Source organism: Thamnophis elegans, chromosome 2, assembly GCF_009769535.1.
Source record: "Thamnophis elegans isolate rThaEle1 chromosome 2, rThaEle1.pri, whole genome shotgun sequence".
Classification (NCBI taxonomy): Eukaryota; Metazoa; Chordata; class Lepidosauria; order Squamata; family Colubridae; genus Thamnophis; species Thamnophis elegans.
The window spans coordinates 37646944-37665501 of NC_045542.1; the positions used below are offsets into that span (position 1 = coordinate 37646944).

At 39.8% G+C, this 18558-nt stretch overlaps 1 protein-coding gene across 1 annotated transcript in view; it reads right to left on the reverse strand.

Annotated features, from left to right (window-relative positions):
- The window catches only part of NOL11 (nucleolar protein 11), a 29538-nt gene extending 16415 nt beyond the window's left edge, over positions 1–13123 (reverse strand). The window contains exons 1-8 of the mRNA XM_032210269.1: positions 12945–13123; positions 10614–10727; positions 9628–9684; positions 8748–8893; positions 8420–8477; positions 6123–6264; positions 5144–5341; positions 4354–4430 (exon numbers count right to left, since the gene is read on the reverse strand). Of these exons, the coding sequence (XP_032066160.1) occupies positions 4354–4430; positions 5144–5341; positions 6123–6264; positions 8420–8477; positions 8748–8893; positions 9628–9684; positions 10614–10727; positions 12945–13076 (924 nt within the window). The 5' untranslated portion in view covers positions 13077–13123. The remainder of the gene's footprint in view (positions 1–4353; positions 4431–5143; positions 5342–6122; positions 6265–8419; positions 8478–8747; positions 8894–9627; positions 9685–10613; positions 10728–12944) is intronic.
- Between the last annotated feature and the right edge of the window lie 5435 nt (positions 13124–18558).

Here is an 18558-nt window from a genome sequence, read left to right on the forward strand (position 1 = left end):
GGGTAGTCCTCGACTTTCCACAATTGAGCCAGGAATTTATGTGGCTAAGTAAGAAATTTGTTAAGTGAATTTTGTCCCATTTTACAACTTTTCTCAAATTTGTTAAGTGAATAACTGCAATTCTTAAATTAGTAATACGGTGGTTATGTGAATTTGACATACATACATACATATATATATACAAACATACATACATACATACATACATACATACATACATACATGGAGGGAGGGAGGGAAATGTTATACTGTTATCACCAAAAATCTGTATTGGTTTTAAATAAAATGGCTACCCTTTTGACTTGCTAGGCCCTCCCACCAAAAAAATCTTTTAAAATCTTATCTGATGTATGATTCCTGTAAAAAGACCACTGATTGAGATCCCTTCTCCATTTTAACCCCAACACACGTAGATGATATGTGAATTAATAGTTTAACAGATCTAATTTAAGAGCATTATGCTGAATGAAACCCAGGTCCTTGCTTTTCAGTTTACATTGTCCTTATATTAATTGTAATTATTTTTTAATTTTTTCCTCCACCACTCATATCTTTCTTCAATGCCAAGTGTCTCAGTCATCCTTGACTCATTCAAGTAAGGCTTAATTCTTTGTCTGCTCAGGGAATTACCCTTCATAGTCATCCTTTTATTGCTCATTTTGCCTATTAGTTAGCAAAAATAATCTGAAAAGCTGAGTTGGGACGATGCTTGGTCTAACCCGTCAAATTTCACTTTATAAAATAATGAAATTCACCGCTTTGTTACATTACATAACAGCTATATTCACATGGGATAAACAACCTTTATCAAGCTGTATTTGATTTTGAATGGAATCCTGATAGCAGCACTCTCTAAAAAATGATGAAGCCATGGCAAAGTGAAAGCTGATTTAATTTATTTTCAATTAACAGTTACTGAATTAAATATATTAAATGTGCTAATTCCCCATATATTAAACTATTTCCCTCATCAATCAAATTAAAAATTGTATTTTGCTAAAACATTTGAAAGGTCACAGCTATGATTTTGTAACCCACATGGGACACAGAGGTTTCTGATAGGATAACCCTTGGCAAAACTAATGTATAATGTGTTTCCCTCTGTCTTCTGGGCAACTGATTGACTTTGGAAGCATTGTTGTGGGTTAACACACCTTGAGTTTTATATATAAAACATCTGATTTAGTGCAGCAAACGGATAATTTTTTTTTCTAAGTGAGGCAAATAGTGCTGCCAAAAAAGCCAACACAATGCTAGGCTGCATAAACAGTGTTAATATCACTTCATAATGCCTTGTTAAGACCATACTTGGAATACTGCATTCAGTTTTGATCACCACAATGTAAAAAAGATGTGGAGACTCTAGAAACAATGCAGAGAAGAGCAACAAAGATGATTACGGGACTGGAGGCTAAAACATGAAGAACAGCTTCTGGAACTGGATATGTCTAGTCTTATGAAAAGAGGGCTAGGGGAGATGATAGCAGAGCTCCAATATCTTAGGGGCTATCACAAAGAAGAGGGAGTCAAACTGTTCTCCAAAGCACCTGAGGGTAGAACAAGAAGCAATGGATGGAAACTAATCAAAGAGAAAAGCAACTCAGAACTAAGAAGATGTTGGATAACCATTTGTCTGAAGCGGTGTAGGGTTTCCTGCCTAAGCAGGGGGTTGGACTAGAACAGTGTTTTTCAACCTCTTTTGTGCAAAGGCACACTTTTTTCATGAAAAAAATCACGAGGCACACCACCATTAGAAAATGTTAAAAAAATTTAACTCTGTGCCTATATTGACTATATATAAAGTGTTTTTCCCACGGCACACCTTACACTATGTCACGGCACACTAGTGTGCCGCGGCACAGTGGTTGAAAAACACTGGACTAGAAGACCTCCAAAGTCCCTTCCAACTCGGTTATTCTATTCTATTCTATCCTATCCTTTCATATTCTAAATGTGTTTTATAATCCAGTGCATTCAAAGTCAAAACTTAATAACAATTCTGAATCCAAATGATAAAGAAAATAGAATGCAGAAATAAGCACTTCCAAATATATGGATGTAAACTGTTTCATTTCCTCCCCACGAGATGCTGCTACAGGACACTGTATGCCAAAACAACTAGACACGGACAGTTTTTTCCCCTTGTGTCATCACTGTGCTGAACACCTAATTCCCACAATACTGTCTTATGTATATTTTACCCATGCAATATGGCTGTACTACTATTATCCTTCTCATCTTTTCTACTACCTTCTCTTATTGGTATCAATAAGATTATTACTCTGTTGTATACTGAGAGCTTCTGCACTGGAGACAAATTATTTCTGTGCCTAACCATACTTAGCCAAATAAAGTATGCTGTGCTGTTCTATTCTCTACGCCAGTGGTCCCCAACCTTTTTATCGCCGCGGACCAGTCAGCCTTTGATAATTTTACCGTGGCCCGCTGAGCGCGCGCAGGGGTGGGGGGGCGAAAATGGGGGAATACAAACATACTTTTTAAATCCACCTTCCCAATTCAACACCTGAATCATATCCCACCTTCCATTTTGTATGTAGATTTTAAGGAATAAACAGCTGAATTAATCAAGGTCAAAGATAAAAAGAGCAAGGGCAAAATTAAATAAGCCAGAGGATAGCAATGTAAAAAGAATACAGTATTAAGCTCATTCACTCTATCTAAGCCCCCCCACCTCACAAGGTTGTCGTGGGGGAAATAGGGGGTGGGAGTATTAGGTATCTTCACTACCATATATAAAAGGAGATACTATCTTAAATAACAAAGTGGGCCCCCACCTCCAAAATATACTAAAAGAAAAAAGATTCCATGTGCTCAACTAATTTTTTTTTAAATCATCACTATATTATGGACTACAGACATATATATATATACATACATATATATATATATATATATACACATACATACATACATACATGCATATATACATACCGTACGTATGTACGTACGTATATATATAATGTCCAAATAACAGGAAAAGCGCTTCAAGGACCAAAGTATATTCCTTTTTTGCAGCCTTAAGAGAACTCTCGTTTTTTGAGGCTCAGAACCAAGCATTCTCGTGGGCTGCAAAAAGGAAATGCGACCCGGGAGCGCAGCCTCCAAGAGTCCATATCGCCAATAACTACGCGTGGGGGGAAAGGAAATGTGTTTTGTGAGGAAGAGAAAGAGCGCGCTTCACCGATGCCCGTTGGCGAAATTTTGGAAGAGAGGCAAGAGACTTCAGGCACCGAGCCCCCACCCCTGGCTGCGTCAACTGGAGCGGGCGGGAGGCAGGGAAGGGGTGGGCAAGACAGCCGCTTTTCCACCGTGCGCTGCAATAGCGGCAGCGGCGGCCTGAATCTGGTGCCAAAATCGCGCACCCCCCATCTCCCCTCAAAAGACCCCCCCCCGCCCTCGGCTGCCCGACGTTCTCTCTCTCTCTCTCTCTCTCTACCTCTCCCGCCGTTCCTTCTCACAAGCTAAGGCTGGGCGGGAAAAAGAAGAGAGCGGCCTCCAAGGGCTCCGCTTCCAGCGCATGGTCCGCCCCCTCCTCGCCTCGCTTCCAGGCGAGCCGACTGAGGCGAGAAAGGAGAAAGAGGCGGAGGCGTTCACTGAGGGGATGGCTGACTCGGGGAGGGGGAGGGGGTGGTGTAGTAGCGGGGGATTCTTCCTCCTCGCCTCACTTGCTCCTGTGCTTCCGCGCAGCTCCCCCCCTCCGGCGACGGCACTGCATGAGTGAAGAGTCGGCCGTTGCATGGCCCCCGGCCGCTGCGCGGCCCGGTGCCAGGTACTCCACGGCCCGGCACCGGTCCGCGGACCGGGGGTTGGGGACCACTGCTCTACGCTATGAGAATAGCGTCTCCGACGCTATGGAACAATCTCCCCGTGGAGATTCGCACCCTCACCACCGTCCAGGCCTTCCGCACAGCCCTCAAGATCTGGTTATCCCGTCAGGCCTGGGGATAAGACTTTACTCTCGCCCCTCCCGAATGTTGAATGAATGTTGTGTTTTTACCGCTAATTATTTTTACTCACATTTTCTTTTTGTGTTTTGTCCTGCACTCCCCTCCCCTATTATTGTAAGCCGCCCTGAGTCCCCTCAGGGAAAAGGGCGGCCTATAAATGTTTAATAAAACTAAAAACTAAAACTAAAACTCTATTAGCAAAATAAGAAAAAGGCGCACCTAGGCTTGAGATTCACTTATGCTAATGGCTTAATATATTTATTGGCAAAATGGGAAAAATTTAAAACACTGACTTAAACCATGTCTTCTTAATAATAAGCATGGATTTCTATTATGACAGAATTGCTATAGATATGTTAAAATCAAGTAACTGGTCTCAGCTTACTTGTCCTGTTGTTCCTTGTGGCAAATCTTTTGATGCTTCCAGAGTTTGAAACTTAATATTCCATATTGAAAAGCAGTCTACCAAGAGGAAAGACAAAATTTATCAAACTGTGTGCGATTTACATATGCATAGTTCTCATTTATAAAATGTCACTTGGAAACTAATTAAAAGTATTCTGGCAATAAACCGTGTCCCCAAAGTAATTAACACATCAGATCATTCTTGTTGAATGCTATTAATAATCAAGTGTCTCATTTCAATAGGGCAGAGAGGGGCAATCAATTTCCCCAGAGGCCACATGAGAAACAGAGACTAGTGTGGATGGCTGATGCCCTGCCCACTTCCCCCAAGATGCTGCACCACCATCCCTGCTGTTGCTGACACTATGGCCCCTCTCCACTAGTGTGGGCAACTCAGATTGCCCAGGGGCCAGATGTGGTTGTGGACTGCAAAATGCCCAGGTCTACACTAGAGCATTGGAAAGAAAACAATATTCAAATAATGTTTTATGGAATCAGTGTCTCATTAAACATGAGTTATCAGATCAAAATAATCCATATCTCTTTTTCTACCACCTTATAGAATCTTCCCTGACTTCCTTCATTGTTGACGATTATCAGTAAGTTCCAATCAGGTTCCATTATTTTTTAATTCTACATTTTGTGTTGCAAACAATGTAACTTGAGGTCCTTATTGTTAATGCTTTTCCAAATGTCTCTTGGATGTTTTCCTTTTGTTTTGATCCAATTCTTAAGCTAAGTTATTTTAGTCCAATTGTTCAATGGTTTACCTTTGACATTACTTTCTGAGGAATCCAGGCCTCCTGTTACAGCAATATGGTCTTCATCAAGAATCACAATTGAAGTTCCTTTAAGAATATTTCCACCCACACTGAGTCTGAGTAGAATTGATTTTGGTAAAATCTGTGTTTCTGCTGTTTTACTCTCTTGTAGCGGCACCAGAATCTTATACACACAGCCATTGGAATCTGTGTACAAAATCAAGTCACATCTTGATTTACAATAATATGAAAACTAGAACTGACACTTAATACAGATCTATGAACTTCGTCCGTTGGTATAGCCATCCCTTTTCTTCCCTCTGCTATGAGTGACCTACAGTATATAGTGCATGTATACACTACACAAGCCTAAGCTAAGAAATTATAATCAAAGAATTAAAAATAATATGTATGCCACTTCCCAGATTACTTCCAAGAGCTGAAAAAATGTATTTCCCTGCCATGTGTTTCATGGTAAAACCCTATAGTAACCCTATAGCTGGCCAAACATTTACATACCTCCTCCCAGAGATTCTAAAGCAGCTTTAAATATTTAATATCTAAAGCAGCAATTAAAAGTAAAATAAATACTATTGTCTTGTAATATTGATCCATATCATGCACTATGATATCTTCTTTCTTGCTTGGTATATGGGAATTCTGCTGGTGTAATTTGTAAACCATAGTTTATGTTTAATGTTATGTGTGAACCAGACCATTATGACTTCCCCAAAGGCCCAAGACTACTAAAATAATGTTTAGCATCATGTGTAAATCTAATCATAGTGTTCAGAACTAAATGCATTTTATATGCTTATGTGACTGTAACAGAAAATAAGACCATTTATAACTACTGACTGGTAAAGCAGAAAGAATACACAAAGCACACACTCAGGGCTTTTTTTGGTATCTAAAGTAACATTGTCTATGATATATTAAACTGGGACTCTGCTTTAAAAACAAAATTGGAAAATACAGTTATACTCACACAAGCAAAAGAGTGTGATAACTTTGTTTTTCAAATATGCCGCAAAACTCAATGGAGTAGATGACCCAACTCCTTGTTCAAATTTAAACTTCTGAAGGGTATATGGATTGCAATGCTGCACATATATGAAGTAATTCCCATCCTGAAAATAAAGGCTTTTTAAAATATCCACATCTATCTCGATAAAGTATCACAAAAGGAAGATAATAGTTTACATCACATACCCAAAGTAACTGAAACCCCAATTAAATAACAGAAATGATAATCCAATGGGAAACACATGCCAATAGTCATTATAAAAAAAGCAGTGTCAAAGAAAAACAGTCTAAACAATGTATAGGTAGTCCTTGACCAATGACTATTATTGGGATTGGAACTTCCATTGCTAAGCAAAGTAATTGTTAAATACGTCATGCCTGATCCTATTCAATGTTCCCTCTACACTGTGTGGCTGCGTAGCCACGCACGTAACAAGAAAACACCGCGCAGAAGTTTCAAACTGCCCCACAGTTTTTTAATGTCTTAAAATATGACTGAAAATATCCCCCCTCTCTCCCTTCTCTCTCTGCACCGAACTCTTCTCCATCTGGTGATTGGTGAAATCAAGGAAGACTGCCCGGAGACCGATGACGCTGCAGAAGGGAGAATTTCCATTGGTCCTCTGGGGCTTCGTCGGTTCCTGGGAAAATGCGATTCGCGGGTTGTACCCTGTGTTTCTCTGCACATCCGGGGTTTCTCAGGCATTGCGTCATCTGAAGTCCCGTTCTGGGCTCGGCAGTCTTTCTGCGATGCCTTCGCTTTGCGGAGAGAGGAAAGCAGCGTGGAGTTGGACTGCCTGAGCCAAAGGGGTCCACGAGATCTTGAGACTTGATTTTTGAGCAGTACCAATCCATTCCACTTTTCCATTTCCTTTTCTGTCCTTCTATTTTCCTTTCCCTTTCTTTCTTTTCCATTTCCTTTCATTTTTCCTTTCCTTTTTTCCTTCCTTCTTTTCCATTTCCTTTCCTTCTTTTCCATTTCCTTTCCTTTCTCTTTTCCTTTCCTTATTTCCTTTTCTTTTTTTCTTTTCCCTTTCCTTCCCTTCATTCTTTCCTTCTTTCCCATTTCCTTTCCTTTCCTTCTTTCCCATTTCCTTTCCTTTCCCTCCCCCTTCCTTCCCTTCCTGGGGGTGTGAGGGAGAGGGAGGGGACCCTTTTCCTCCTTGCCCCCCATCCCAACATCTGCTCTGAAGGCAATTATGGCTAAAAAAAATTTCGGGTGCTCAGGCATGATAATGTGCCGCTCAAACACTAGACTTTTCCGCACACACTGAAAAAAAATTAGAGGGAACATTGATCCTATTACTTTTTTTTGGTCACAGATCTTAAGGGAATCACCATGGTAGTTAAGCAATCATGTGACTGTTAAGCAAATCTGGCTTCCCCCATCAACTTTGCTTGTCGGAAGCCAGCTGGGAGGTTACAAATAGTGATCATGTGACTGCAGTTAACTGCAATGGTTGTTAAATGATCAACTAGTTGTAAGTCAATTTTTCCCCCAGTATCATCGTAATTTTGAGGGGTTGCCAAACAAGTGGACATCAGTCAAGAACTAGCTGCAAAGTTTCTTTTATCTTTGTATCTGTAAGAATCAGGAAGATGAACCAAACAGAAAAATTCTATCCTCTTCCACCCAAGACAAGGCCTGGTTCATAAATATGGTATTTTAGCAGAATAATTTCTTAAAAATTCAATCTGGTAAATTACGGTGCTCAATAACAGAAAATAGCTTTTCTACATTTGAAGACTGCTTCACTATATTGTTAAAAAATATTCCATTAATTATCTAGTGCACATTAATATTTCCAGAGAGGTCAGTTGATCAGATCTGTAACACTGACATTGAATTTTTTAAAAATGAAGAAACACTTGATTATTATAGATTATCTGAACATTTGATCAAATCTTTAGTCCTCATAAAACTTCCAAGAGTCATCTGACTGCAGCAGGATATAAATGCAATAAAAATAAAGAAATAAAACAAAGTTCTCAAATATGTCTCTGGTGATTAAATTAATACTACTCAGCCTTCAGAAAGTCAGTATCTGTTGATAATGAGAAATAGAGCTGAACATTTTTATATGTTCAGGACTGGGAACTCTGTCACAACACTTACTGCACTGATATAAATGAAAGATACATCAATAATAAAACAATACATCAAGAATGGAACATACAGCTATTATCTTACTAGAAACAGCAGCCTTGCCAAATTCATAAAGTATCTATCATTTGACTACAACTATCTATAACACTCACCTGCTCAGTAATAAATAAAATAACTCTCTTTTCAACTCCAATTAAAGCATTGCTCCACCTAAAAATAAAATACATGGTTATCGCTATAGGGGAAAATGCAATCAAATAAAGTATCGGACATTATTGCAACTACCTAGCATTGTATGTTATTGGGGTCAAGATAAGGTAATATCATGGGGATTTAGCAGAAAGAAGAGGAATCTTCTGTGATTACATTCAAGCAAGGAAAGAATCTCAATTCCTTCTTTGGAGGGATTCAAAATGATGAAATATCAGGATCACTACTTACATTTTGAATTTTAAAGCTACTACAGGGAATGGCACTCACCTAATAACTTCATTAGAAATAACATTTTCAACTTCTTGTTTTGGATCTGCTAGCAAAGCATCCAAATTTTTAACAGCTCCACCCTTGAACAGAACTAAGGGCTCAGTGTGTGGTAATGAATGTATCCGATATACATCTGATGATAGCTGAAAGATAATTTTTAAAAAAATGAAATGAGACATATACTCATATATACGTATGGCTACAAATGAAATATTTATTGTCAAAATAAATATTTATTCTAAATGATAATTTTTCTTCATCCAGCTTCAATAATCTTATGCTCCTAATGAGCAGGGTAATAAGTTTCATTCCAATTCTCTAGATAAGTGAATCTGCACAAGATTCATGTCACTTGCTCTTCATTCACTTTTCCAAAATGGAAATATTTTCTTGTTTCAGGAAAACAAATCTGATTATGATTTGAAAGAAGAAAGGAAGGAAGGAAGGAAGGAAGGAAGGACGGACGGAAGGAAGGATAGAAAGATAGAAAGAATCTTCACTGGCAAAAGGATCCTACTCAATTGAACTGATCCGCTTCTTTATTTAATCTGGTCTTTAGGTCCCTGTTTTGATGAAGGACATCCCACTGTGATGTGTAAAAAAATAAACCAGTTTTATGGTCATGGACCAGCAAAGGGAGGGAGAGGAGAAAGAAAAATTGTCATTTTACTGATTCCCGATAACTCTGCAATTCTCTACACAATTCTGCATAATATGAACAGCTTTTCTCCACAGCAGGTTTTGAACTGAAGGAAAAATATAACTAAAAATAATCATTGCAAGCAAAAATCCACAACTTCCTTTACTAGAATCTTTTGTTGAATTCAGGGTTCAGCTGCACGAAACAATTACTTTAAAATATATTATCAGTACTTACTGTGGCTTTAAAAACTTTATCCAAGTCAGTATCATCTTCTTTCCAGATCTGTAAAACCTTTTAAAATTTACAGAATTACCATTTTAAAAAGATCACAATGAAGTGTTTGCTAACTATCCCTCATGAAGCTTGGAGAAAATCAAATGCTTTTGAGATATATTTAAGATTATCAATCTTGAAGTATTTGATTTTAATGGCACACAAAAGTACTTGGCTGAAGAACTGAAATATATCCACATATACCCTGGTAAAAATAAAGGAGTCCCCATGGACTTTACTCTGCCAGTCATTGCCAACTATAGAGGGTGGTGCTCCTCTCTGTTTCAATGCCATTGAACCAGCGTTGCCTGAAGACATTTCTGCAGTCACATGGCCAGAATGACATCACGAAGCACTGTTACTTTCCCACCAAAGGGTTACCTATTTATCTACTCGCATTTGCATGCTTTCGAACTGCCAGGTCAGCAGGATGGGAGTTCACCCCATCGCGTGGTGCTTGGGTCTCAAATTTGGGCTGCTGGTTTTCCAGCTGACAAGTCCAGCATCTTTAATCATTGAGTCACCATGTTGCCTATATATTCTGGAGCGGCATCCAATACATACATGAATTAAACGCATGAAAGACAGGCAAAGAGATAAAGATGCAGTTTTGCTTTTCGTTCTTCTACTGACTTCCTAGACAAGAGAACTCATTCCCATAAACATTTTGTTTCTTATCTAGGATTTCAACTTCACCTTACTAAGGAATAAAATATCAACTCAATGGAAACATAGACGACACTTTAAGCATACCCACAGCATGCAATGTCACAACATATTTATTTACATAGGCATTTCCTTTTCTCTTTTCATCTTTCCTAGAAAGGGAAAGTACTAGAAAATGGAAACAAACTTTAAATAAAACCTATCATTAACTTCTGATATGGTTCAATAAAACACTGATAAAATTGGTTTATGCCCACAATCATATGGATTAGATATCATACCTTGTCATCATGAACAAGAATGAATTCTTCTGTTTCATAGTTCCATGTGGCTGGACATGAAATTGTTTGCCCTTGTTTGACTGACCAGCAACCCAGTGGTTTTTGATCAGATACCTTGAAAAAAAAAGAAAGATCCAAATAAAATGGGCTGCTCAGTAACACAGCAGTAATTAAGGAAACCAGAATAAAATATCACATGATTCTGAGTTCAAGTACATGATTTGGAGCTACTACGAAAAAAATCAATATTTTGAAACATTTAATAAAAATGAAATATGGATTAATTTTTAAATTGTAAGAATCATAAGATATATTTTATTTTACATAATATCTGGACCCGACTGTGTTCAAAATGGGTATTTCAAAATTATTCCACAATTCAGATACATAACTAATGCTAACTTTCATTTTACTTTTTAATTCCTTATAGAATTTAATTGTTAAACTATTTAAGAGCTGTATCTCTTAAGGATATCAATTTGCAAGTATCTTGGAGACTTCTAGTATCCAGGCTAGATTGTTTGGTTAGTATATGCCCAGTTGCATTCATTGACAACTTTAGTTTGCATGAATGTAGGCAAAATAAGCCCCAAAATGTGAGCCTCAGTAAATCCCACTATCTAAAATTATTAGAATTATATTTGAGTATAAGTAGTTTTTTCATATTACAATCTTTGCTTGTGTATTTTATGCATTTCAATACCATTTTCTGACGTTTTTACAAAGGCCCATTGCATGAATCTCTGGTCTAATTGAAGAAAACAATATTTCAAGAACCAGATTAAAGAAAGCAAAGGCCATACAGGTACTCTTCAACTTACAACCACAATTGAGCCCAAAATTTCCACTTCTGAGCAAGACAATTAAGTGAGTTTTGCCCCATTTTACAATTTTTCTCATCACAACTGTTAAGTGAATCATGGCATTTATTAAGTTAGTAACCCAGTTGTTAAGTAAATCTGGTCACAAATGATGATGACCTTGGGACACTGCAAGCGTTTTAAATACATGCCAGGTGCCAAGTGTCCAAATTTTGATCGTTTGAAGCTGCAAAGCCTTTTAATATTGGTTAAAAACAATGCTAAAACATCCTTTAAAAATTTAAAAATTAGAATAAATGGTATGCATCTGTGTGCCTGTATGCAGAATACAAATAGTCCTCTACTTGTTATCACAATTGAGCCAGAGTTTATGTTGGTAAGTGAGAAATTTGTTAAGTGAATTTTGCCTCATTTTACGACTTTTGTTAAATCAGTAACCCGGTTGTGAAGTGAATCTGGCTTTTTTCTGACTTTGCTTGTCAGAAGGTCGTAAAAGAGGATCACATGACTATGTGACATGGCAACTGTCATAAATATAAACCAGTTATGAAGAATTCAAATGTAAATCAAGTGAATACGGGGATGCTGCAACGGTCATAATCACTCGTCAGTGCTGTGGTAACTTTGGTCACTAAATGAACTGTTGTAAGTTGAGAACTACCTGTAGTGGAAAATGGGACCACTTGCCACAGCCAACTCACCATGGTCAACTCATCACAGCCAACTCGCTGTGGGACATCTCACTATGGGTCAATTTAACAATTCTATTTAATGATTTAAAATAAATAAAAAATATTTTAATGTTTGTCATTCACATTTCATTCTGTCCCTCCTTTCTTTCATGATTCTATTTCACCATTTCTTTGACATTAGTGTAACTCTTGTCCCACACCGAGTTGTCCTGAGGCGAGATGGCCTTGGTCAGTTGTCTTGCAGCGAGTTGGCCATGGCAAGTTGGCCATGGTGAATTGTCACAGACCGCAACTGTCGCCTTCCCCAAGCCCAGGACTTCGGTGCCCAGAATCCCCAGTCCAACAGAAGCGGCTTCAAGTTGTCATTTCACGTGGGAACAAGCCAAGGAGGCATCCCGAGAAATCTTCAAAGCAGAGAGGAGAAATACCCTCTACAGGACGATAAGTGGTAAGTACAGATTTAAAAAGGTCGCAACAGATTCGGTTTCGGGTATTCCACGGGGACCGGACACCAAACCCGCATCGCCCCTGCAGGGTCACATAACTGGGACGCTGCTTCCCAAGCACGAGGCTGCGCACGAAGAGCCCGGGCGGGCTCCCTCGGCCACGTTAAAAGGGGCGCACACGTCGCATCCGGGCCGCGAAGAGACACCGAAAATCCTCTCTCTGCTGCTGCTGCTGCTAACGCCGCCGCCAGGATTTCCGCGCCACGCTCGCCTTTCCAGCAGCCCTTGTGCGACCCCGTCCCTCCCTCGCCGCAGAACCCCAGGACCGCCGGCATCGGCCCTCTCGCCTTGCCCCAGTGGCTTTGCCTTTACCTTATACAGCGTTACCGTCCGGCCTCGATCCGTGACCAGCACCCGGTCCTCGTCCGGTTCCAATCCCAGCGGCGCCTGAGGGGGAGTCCCGGGCAAGCTGCACAATGTGAACCACTCTCGGAAAGCCGCCATCTTGCAAAGCGCGCGAGAAGCTGCGGCTCAAGCCTCGCGAGAGGGAAGACCGCAATGCGCCTGCGTTACAATTCTCTCTCCACCCCACCCCCTCTCTCCCCCTCCCGCTTCCTCCCCAACGCGCCGTACTCCAGCGGTACTCAAGCGCGGTTTCCTTCTGTGGTGCGGAAAACCTGCAGCGCTCCCTGTTGGAAAGCAAACGCGACGCAAGCGCGTGCACTAGATAGGTCTCTAGGCTAAGGAGCTTTAATTTTGGATGAAGAGAACGCCTGGGATTGCTTTACTTCTTTCGGAGGGACATATTGACCTGCTTATGCCTATAGTCCCTGAAAGACTAAACTAGACATACAGGTTGGTTTTACGCAACAGTTAACTTAGATTTAGATTTAGATTTAATTAATTTATAGGCCGCCCAATCCCGAAGGACTCCGGGCGGCTTACAACAAATACATTTAAAAATAGGAAAGTTAAAACAAAGAGACATAGATTAAAAAAACCCACAACATACACCCAGTCTAATCCGGGCTGGACCTCAGTCATGAGGTCAACAGCCCGGGGCCTGCTGGAATAGCCAGCTCTTAATAGCCTTTCGGAAGGCCATGAGAGTGGGTAGGGTCCGGATCTCTGGGGGCAGTTCATTCCATAGGGTCGGAGCAGCTACAGAGAAGGCCCTCCCCCGGGTGGTTGCCAGCCGACATTGTCTGGTTGACGGCATCCGGAGAAGGCCCACCCTGTGCGATCTTACCGGTCGTTGGGAGGTATGTGGCAGAAGACGATCTCGCAGGTATCCGGGTCCTAGGCCACAACTTCCCACTGATCGTTGTGTAGTGTGTAAACCCAGTGTGTGTGTGTGATGCAGTCATTAGAGAATCTACACATTGAAGCTGGCGATGGATATTTGTGATCCTGGTTTACTGCAGTGTATTGTAGCTATTGTGTGTTTTCAGTACTTTGGCATGTATTCCTATTGCTAATTTGTTAGGGTTTTTTTGTTGCTATGATGCTATGTACAATGTAGATAAAATAAATATACCCTGACAATCATCATGCCAGTGTGAATCAATTTAATGATATAATATTAGAGGTGTGTTCTATTAACAGACAGAACCTTTATTACAGCCCTTAGGACAGGAAAGACTATGTAGGTGTACAGGTAAATCCTCGAATTACGACCACAATTGAGCCCAAAATTGCCATTGCTAAACAAGACAGTTTGTGACTTTTGCCCCATTCTACCACTTTTCTTGTCACAGATATTCAGTGAATCACTGCAGTTAAGTTAGTAACACGGTTGTGAAGTGAATCTGGCTTCCCCATTAATTTGCTTGTTAAAAGGTCGCAAAAGATAATTACATAACCCTTGGACACTGCAACCATAATAAATACATGCCAGTTGCCATTTTGAATTTTGATCATGTGACACTAGGATGCTGCAATGGATGTAACTGTGAAAACGGTCATAAGACACTTCTTTCTATTCCATTGTAAACCTCAGATAAATGGTTGTAGGTCTAAAATAAGTAAAATGATAAGTAAAAAGTGGACAGAAAGCAATAATATTAATACAGAAACAATACAAATAGGGTCAATCCCCAAGATTAGTACCAGTTTTCATTTGCAACAAATAGAATAAATAAAGGCATAGAAAGTGCCACATTGTCCTACATAGAATTCAGAGGAGCATCATCCTATGTGGCACATGCCATTTGCCAACAGTGCCCTGCTGGATTCTATGTAGGGAAAACAGTAAACTTGGTGCAAAATAATTAATGGACACTAGTTTGCTATGAAGAGAGCCAGTTTGGTTTAGTCAGTAGGAATGTCCATCTTTGGAAACTTTAAGAGCTGTGGAGTTCGATTCCCAGAATTTCCCAATCAGCAATTTGGCATGGCTGGCTAGGGAAGTCTGGGAGTTGAAGTCCACAAGTCTAAAAATTGTCAAGGTTGTACAATTTTAAGACTTATGCACTTCAATTCCCAGAATTCTCCAGCCAGCCATTCCGAATAGCTGACTGGAAAATTATGGGAGTTGAAATCCACAAGTGGCAGTGGTTAAAGACACCTGGCTAGAAACCCGGAGACTGGGAGTTCTAATCCCATTTTAGGCACAAAGCCAGCTGGACGATGTTGAGTCAGTCTCTCTTAGCCCTAGGAAACAAATAAGGGCTTCTGTAATCTTACTAATACAACTATAGGCAATCACCAGGAATCAACGCTATTTGGAAAACACACAAATTTGATATTAGGTTTCAAAACAAGGATGAAGTGGTGTCTGAACAATTTAAGCCCCTAGGATATTCCATCACAAAATAAACCATTTTTTGAAAAAAAGAAACTTTACCAGTATAGTCCACGATTGAGCAAGACATGCTGAATACATCAACAAGTTTCTCAAACTTTGTTTCTCAACAAAGACACTGGATTTTTAAAAATACATTACAGTTAACAAATTTGTCGTTTGTCTCACATGTAACCTGCATCTGCATAACTAGCTAGTCTTTTCCACCTGTATCATTCCAATTTAAACCCTGTATCAGTTTAACTATTTTGTGCAATTCATGAAGTAAATTGAATTTCACTCCGGTGTATTTCACATGGCGCATTAGCCACAGTGAGGTTAGGTTTAGCAAATTTAGCAGACTATAAATTAAATTATGATTTGAGCAGAATGCTGCCTGCTTTTGTTAACCGACAGTATTTCCTGATTTGGACATAAAAGCAGCCACAAAGAGGGTTTCTAAGCTACCATTGTTTCCACTCCAATTCCTGCTAAGCCAATTAAGATTATTCCCATCTGTCTTCATATCTGCCACCCTTGAAATGCCAAAATCCAGGATCATTGGCTTGTTCTAAGTTGCTGCAAACACTGCAGTAAAAAAAAAAAAATCCTCTCATCCCACTACATGGAAAACCAAAAATGGGGAAATTGCTTGTATGCACACATATTTTTATCCTGCCTTTATTAATTGATAAGTGACTAAAGGCCGTGATATACTTAACACTGCTTCCTCCTGTTTTCCCCACAACAATAACCCTGGGAAGTGGACTGGGCTCAGAGAAGGTGACTGGCCCAGACTTCCATGCCTAAGGCAGGATTAGAATTCTCCTGGTTTCTAGGTCAGAACCTTAACCCTACACCTACACGTTCATCCCCAACTTTATTTCAACTTCTGTTTGCCTGGTTGTGTGCTCCTGGTTTGGCCCGGTTTGGCCAAACCAGTAGCAGTGATTTGGCCTGGATCGCAGAACTGACAGTGACCCAGGCTGACCACACCCTGAACTGGTTCCCTGGTCTCTTCTGCCATTGCCAGCATGTTTCTGCGCATGTGCAGAACAATTAACAGTCAACTGCGTATGTGCGAGCAGCGCACGGATGTGTGTGAAGCAAGCATTTGTACGCGCGAAGTGAACTGGTACCAACTGGTACAGGAACCCACCCCTGTTGTGTGCAAAACAATTTCAGTAGTTTCTATGGTGAGGAATTGCAAACACATCAAGTCATGCTTATCCTTGAAAGCTCCAGAATTGAAAGCATGATTTCCTATAAGCAGGGAAACTGACAGTCTATAAACTCCATATATGTTTGTTTAAAATGCTTTTAATGCACTTTCAGATACATCGTATATCTGAAAGCCAAAAATAAATGGACTCATCTGTTAAGCTGCTTTTGAACTGACACAGAATCCTGCTTTGTGTGAAAGTGCCCCAAACAGTAGAAGCTCCACCTACTATTCCATTGTTCCTGGTTTTATTTCCCCAGGTTGCAAACAAATATGCAAGATTTCAGCTGTTAATATAGTTATTTTATATGCTTGGTGTACTATACACACTGTCTTCCCGGACTCCAGATTATTAGAAGATTCAAGAATAGCATCCTTTAGACTTTGGCATTCTTCCTAATCGAGGGGAAGTAGTAATATAGTTATAGTTCCTTGACAGGAAAAGAAATTCCCACTCTTCTGTGTGCAAAGGTTCAGCTTTATTACATCATATCATATTACATACAATACTTGCTGAGACTTGCAATTGAACCCAGGTTTAAGTAATTAATGTGGTGATTGACATTTAAATTGCAACCAAGACTGTTTTTGCCTGCTAGGGTTGTTTTTTAATAATGCTACTTCATGGATTATTATTATTCATTGTCAAGACTGGATATTGTTGTGCAGATCACTTGGCAGCAACAGTAACAGAGAGGCTGACAGGGAAATATAAATAAGTTAATCATTTTCAAAATGTAATGAAAGGAAGAACATATTTCCAAAGCTCTTAGCCTGAAGTCAGGATGAAGTAATAGTGAAAGAAATATTTTCATTTTAGACAATATGCATGCTTTTATTTATTTTATTTATTTATATCCTGTCTTTATTATTTTTATAAATAACTCAAGGCAGCTAACATGCCTAATACTCCTATTTTCCTCCCAACTATAATCATGTGAGGTGAGTTGTGCTGAGAGATTGACTGATCCAGGGTAATCCAGCTGGCTTTCATGAGTAAAGTGGGACTAGAATTCACAAGCTCCTGCTTTCTAGCCTGGTGCCATAAGTGCTATTACTATTATATTACTAACTGAAAGTGGTTTTTAGCTCAACAATGTCCCCAACTGCACTATCATGCTTCGAAAACATGTTTTATCCTTCATCCCCATGATCTCTTCATTATATCCTCAGCCAATGAATAAGATGATCTTAAATAATCCTCACAGATATTAAAGTATTTTTTCACCTTATTCTATCACAGCCTCAAGTTGTGTAGGAAGTCCAGTGACTAGCATTGACTGAGAACAAACAAAACAGAGGCAGGATAGGAATCAGCAGCTTAGAGAGAAGTGGCTTTTTTTTTGCCTTTCAGTTATCTCCCAATTGTGCAAACTAGGGGTGAAATCCAGCAGTTTCTGACAGGTTCTGGAGAGCCGGTAGCAGAAATTTTGAGTAGTTCAGAGAACCGGCAAATGCCACCTCTGTCTGCCCCCAGAGTGGGGTGGGAATAGAAATTTTGCAGTATCCTTCCCCCAGGAGTGGAGAGGGAATGGAGATTTTGCAGTATCCTTCCCCTGTCACGCCCACCAAGCCACACCCACCAAGCCACACCATGCCCACCAAGTCATGCCCAGAGAACTGGTAGTAAAAAAAAAATTGAATTTCACCACTGGTGCAAACCCAAGGTGACTACCTCAGTTTTCCATATGATGGGACCACCTTTGTGTATTAACAAGTTGGGGTAAGACTATGGTCTTAGAAATGGAGATGGGATCTATTATGTCCCCCTCACCCCATGTGAATTAATAAGACTTTTCTAGCGGTTGTTCAAACTGCCATACAGATGGTTAGTCATGCCAAATAAATTTTGTTGGTGTACTATGGATGAGTTCTACAACATTTGATAAAAATCTTCAGAAAAGATCAGCCATACTTGTCTGAATTATTTTCAGATTAAATTTGGTTGTAAGAAATAAAAAACATTATTACAAATCCCTTAT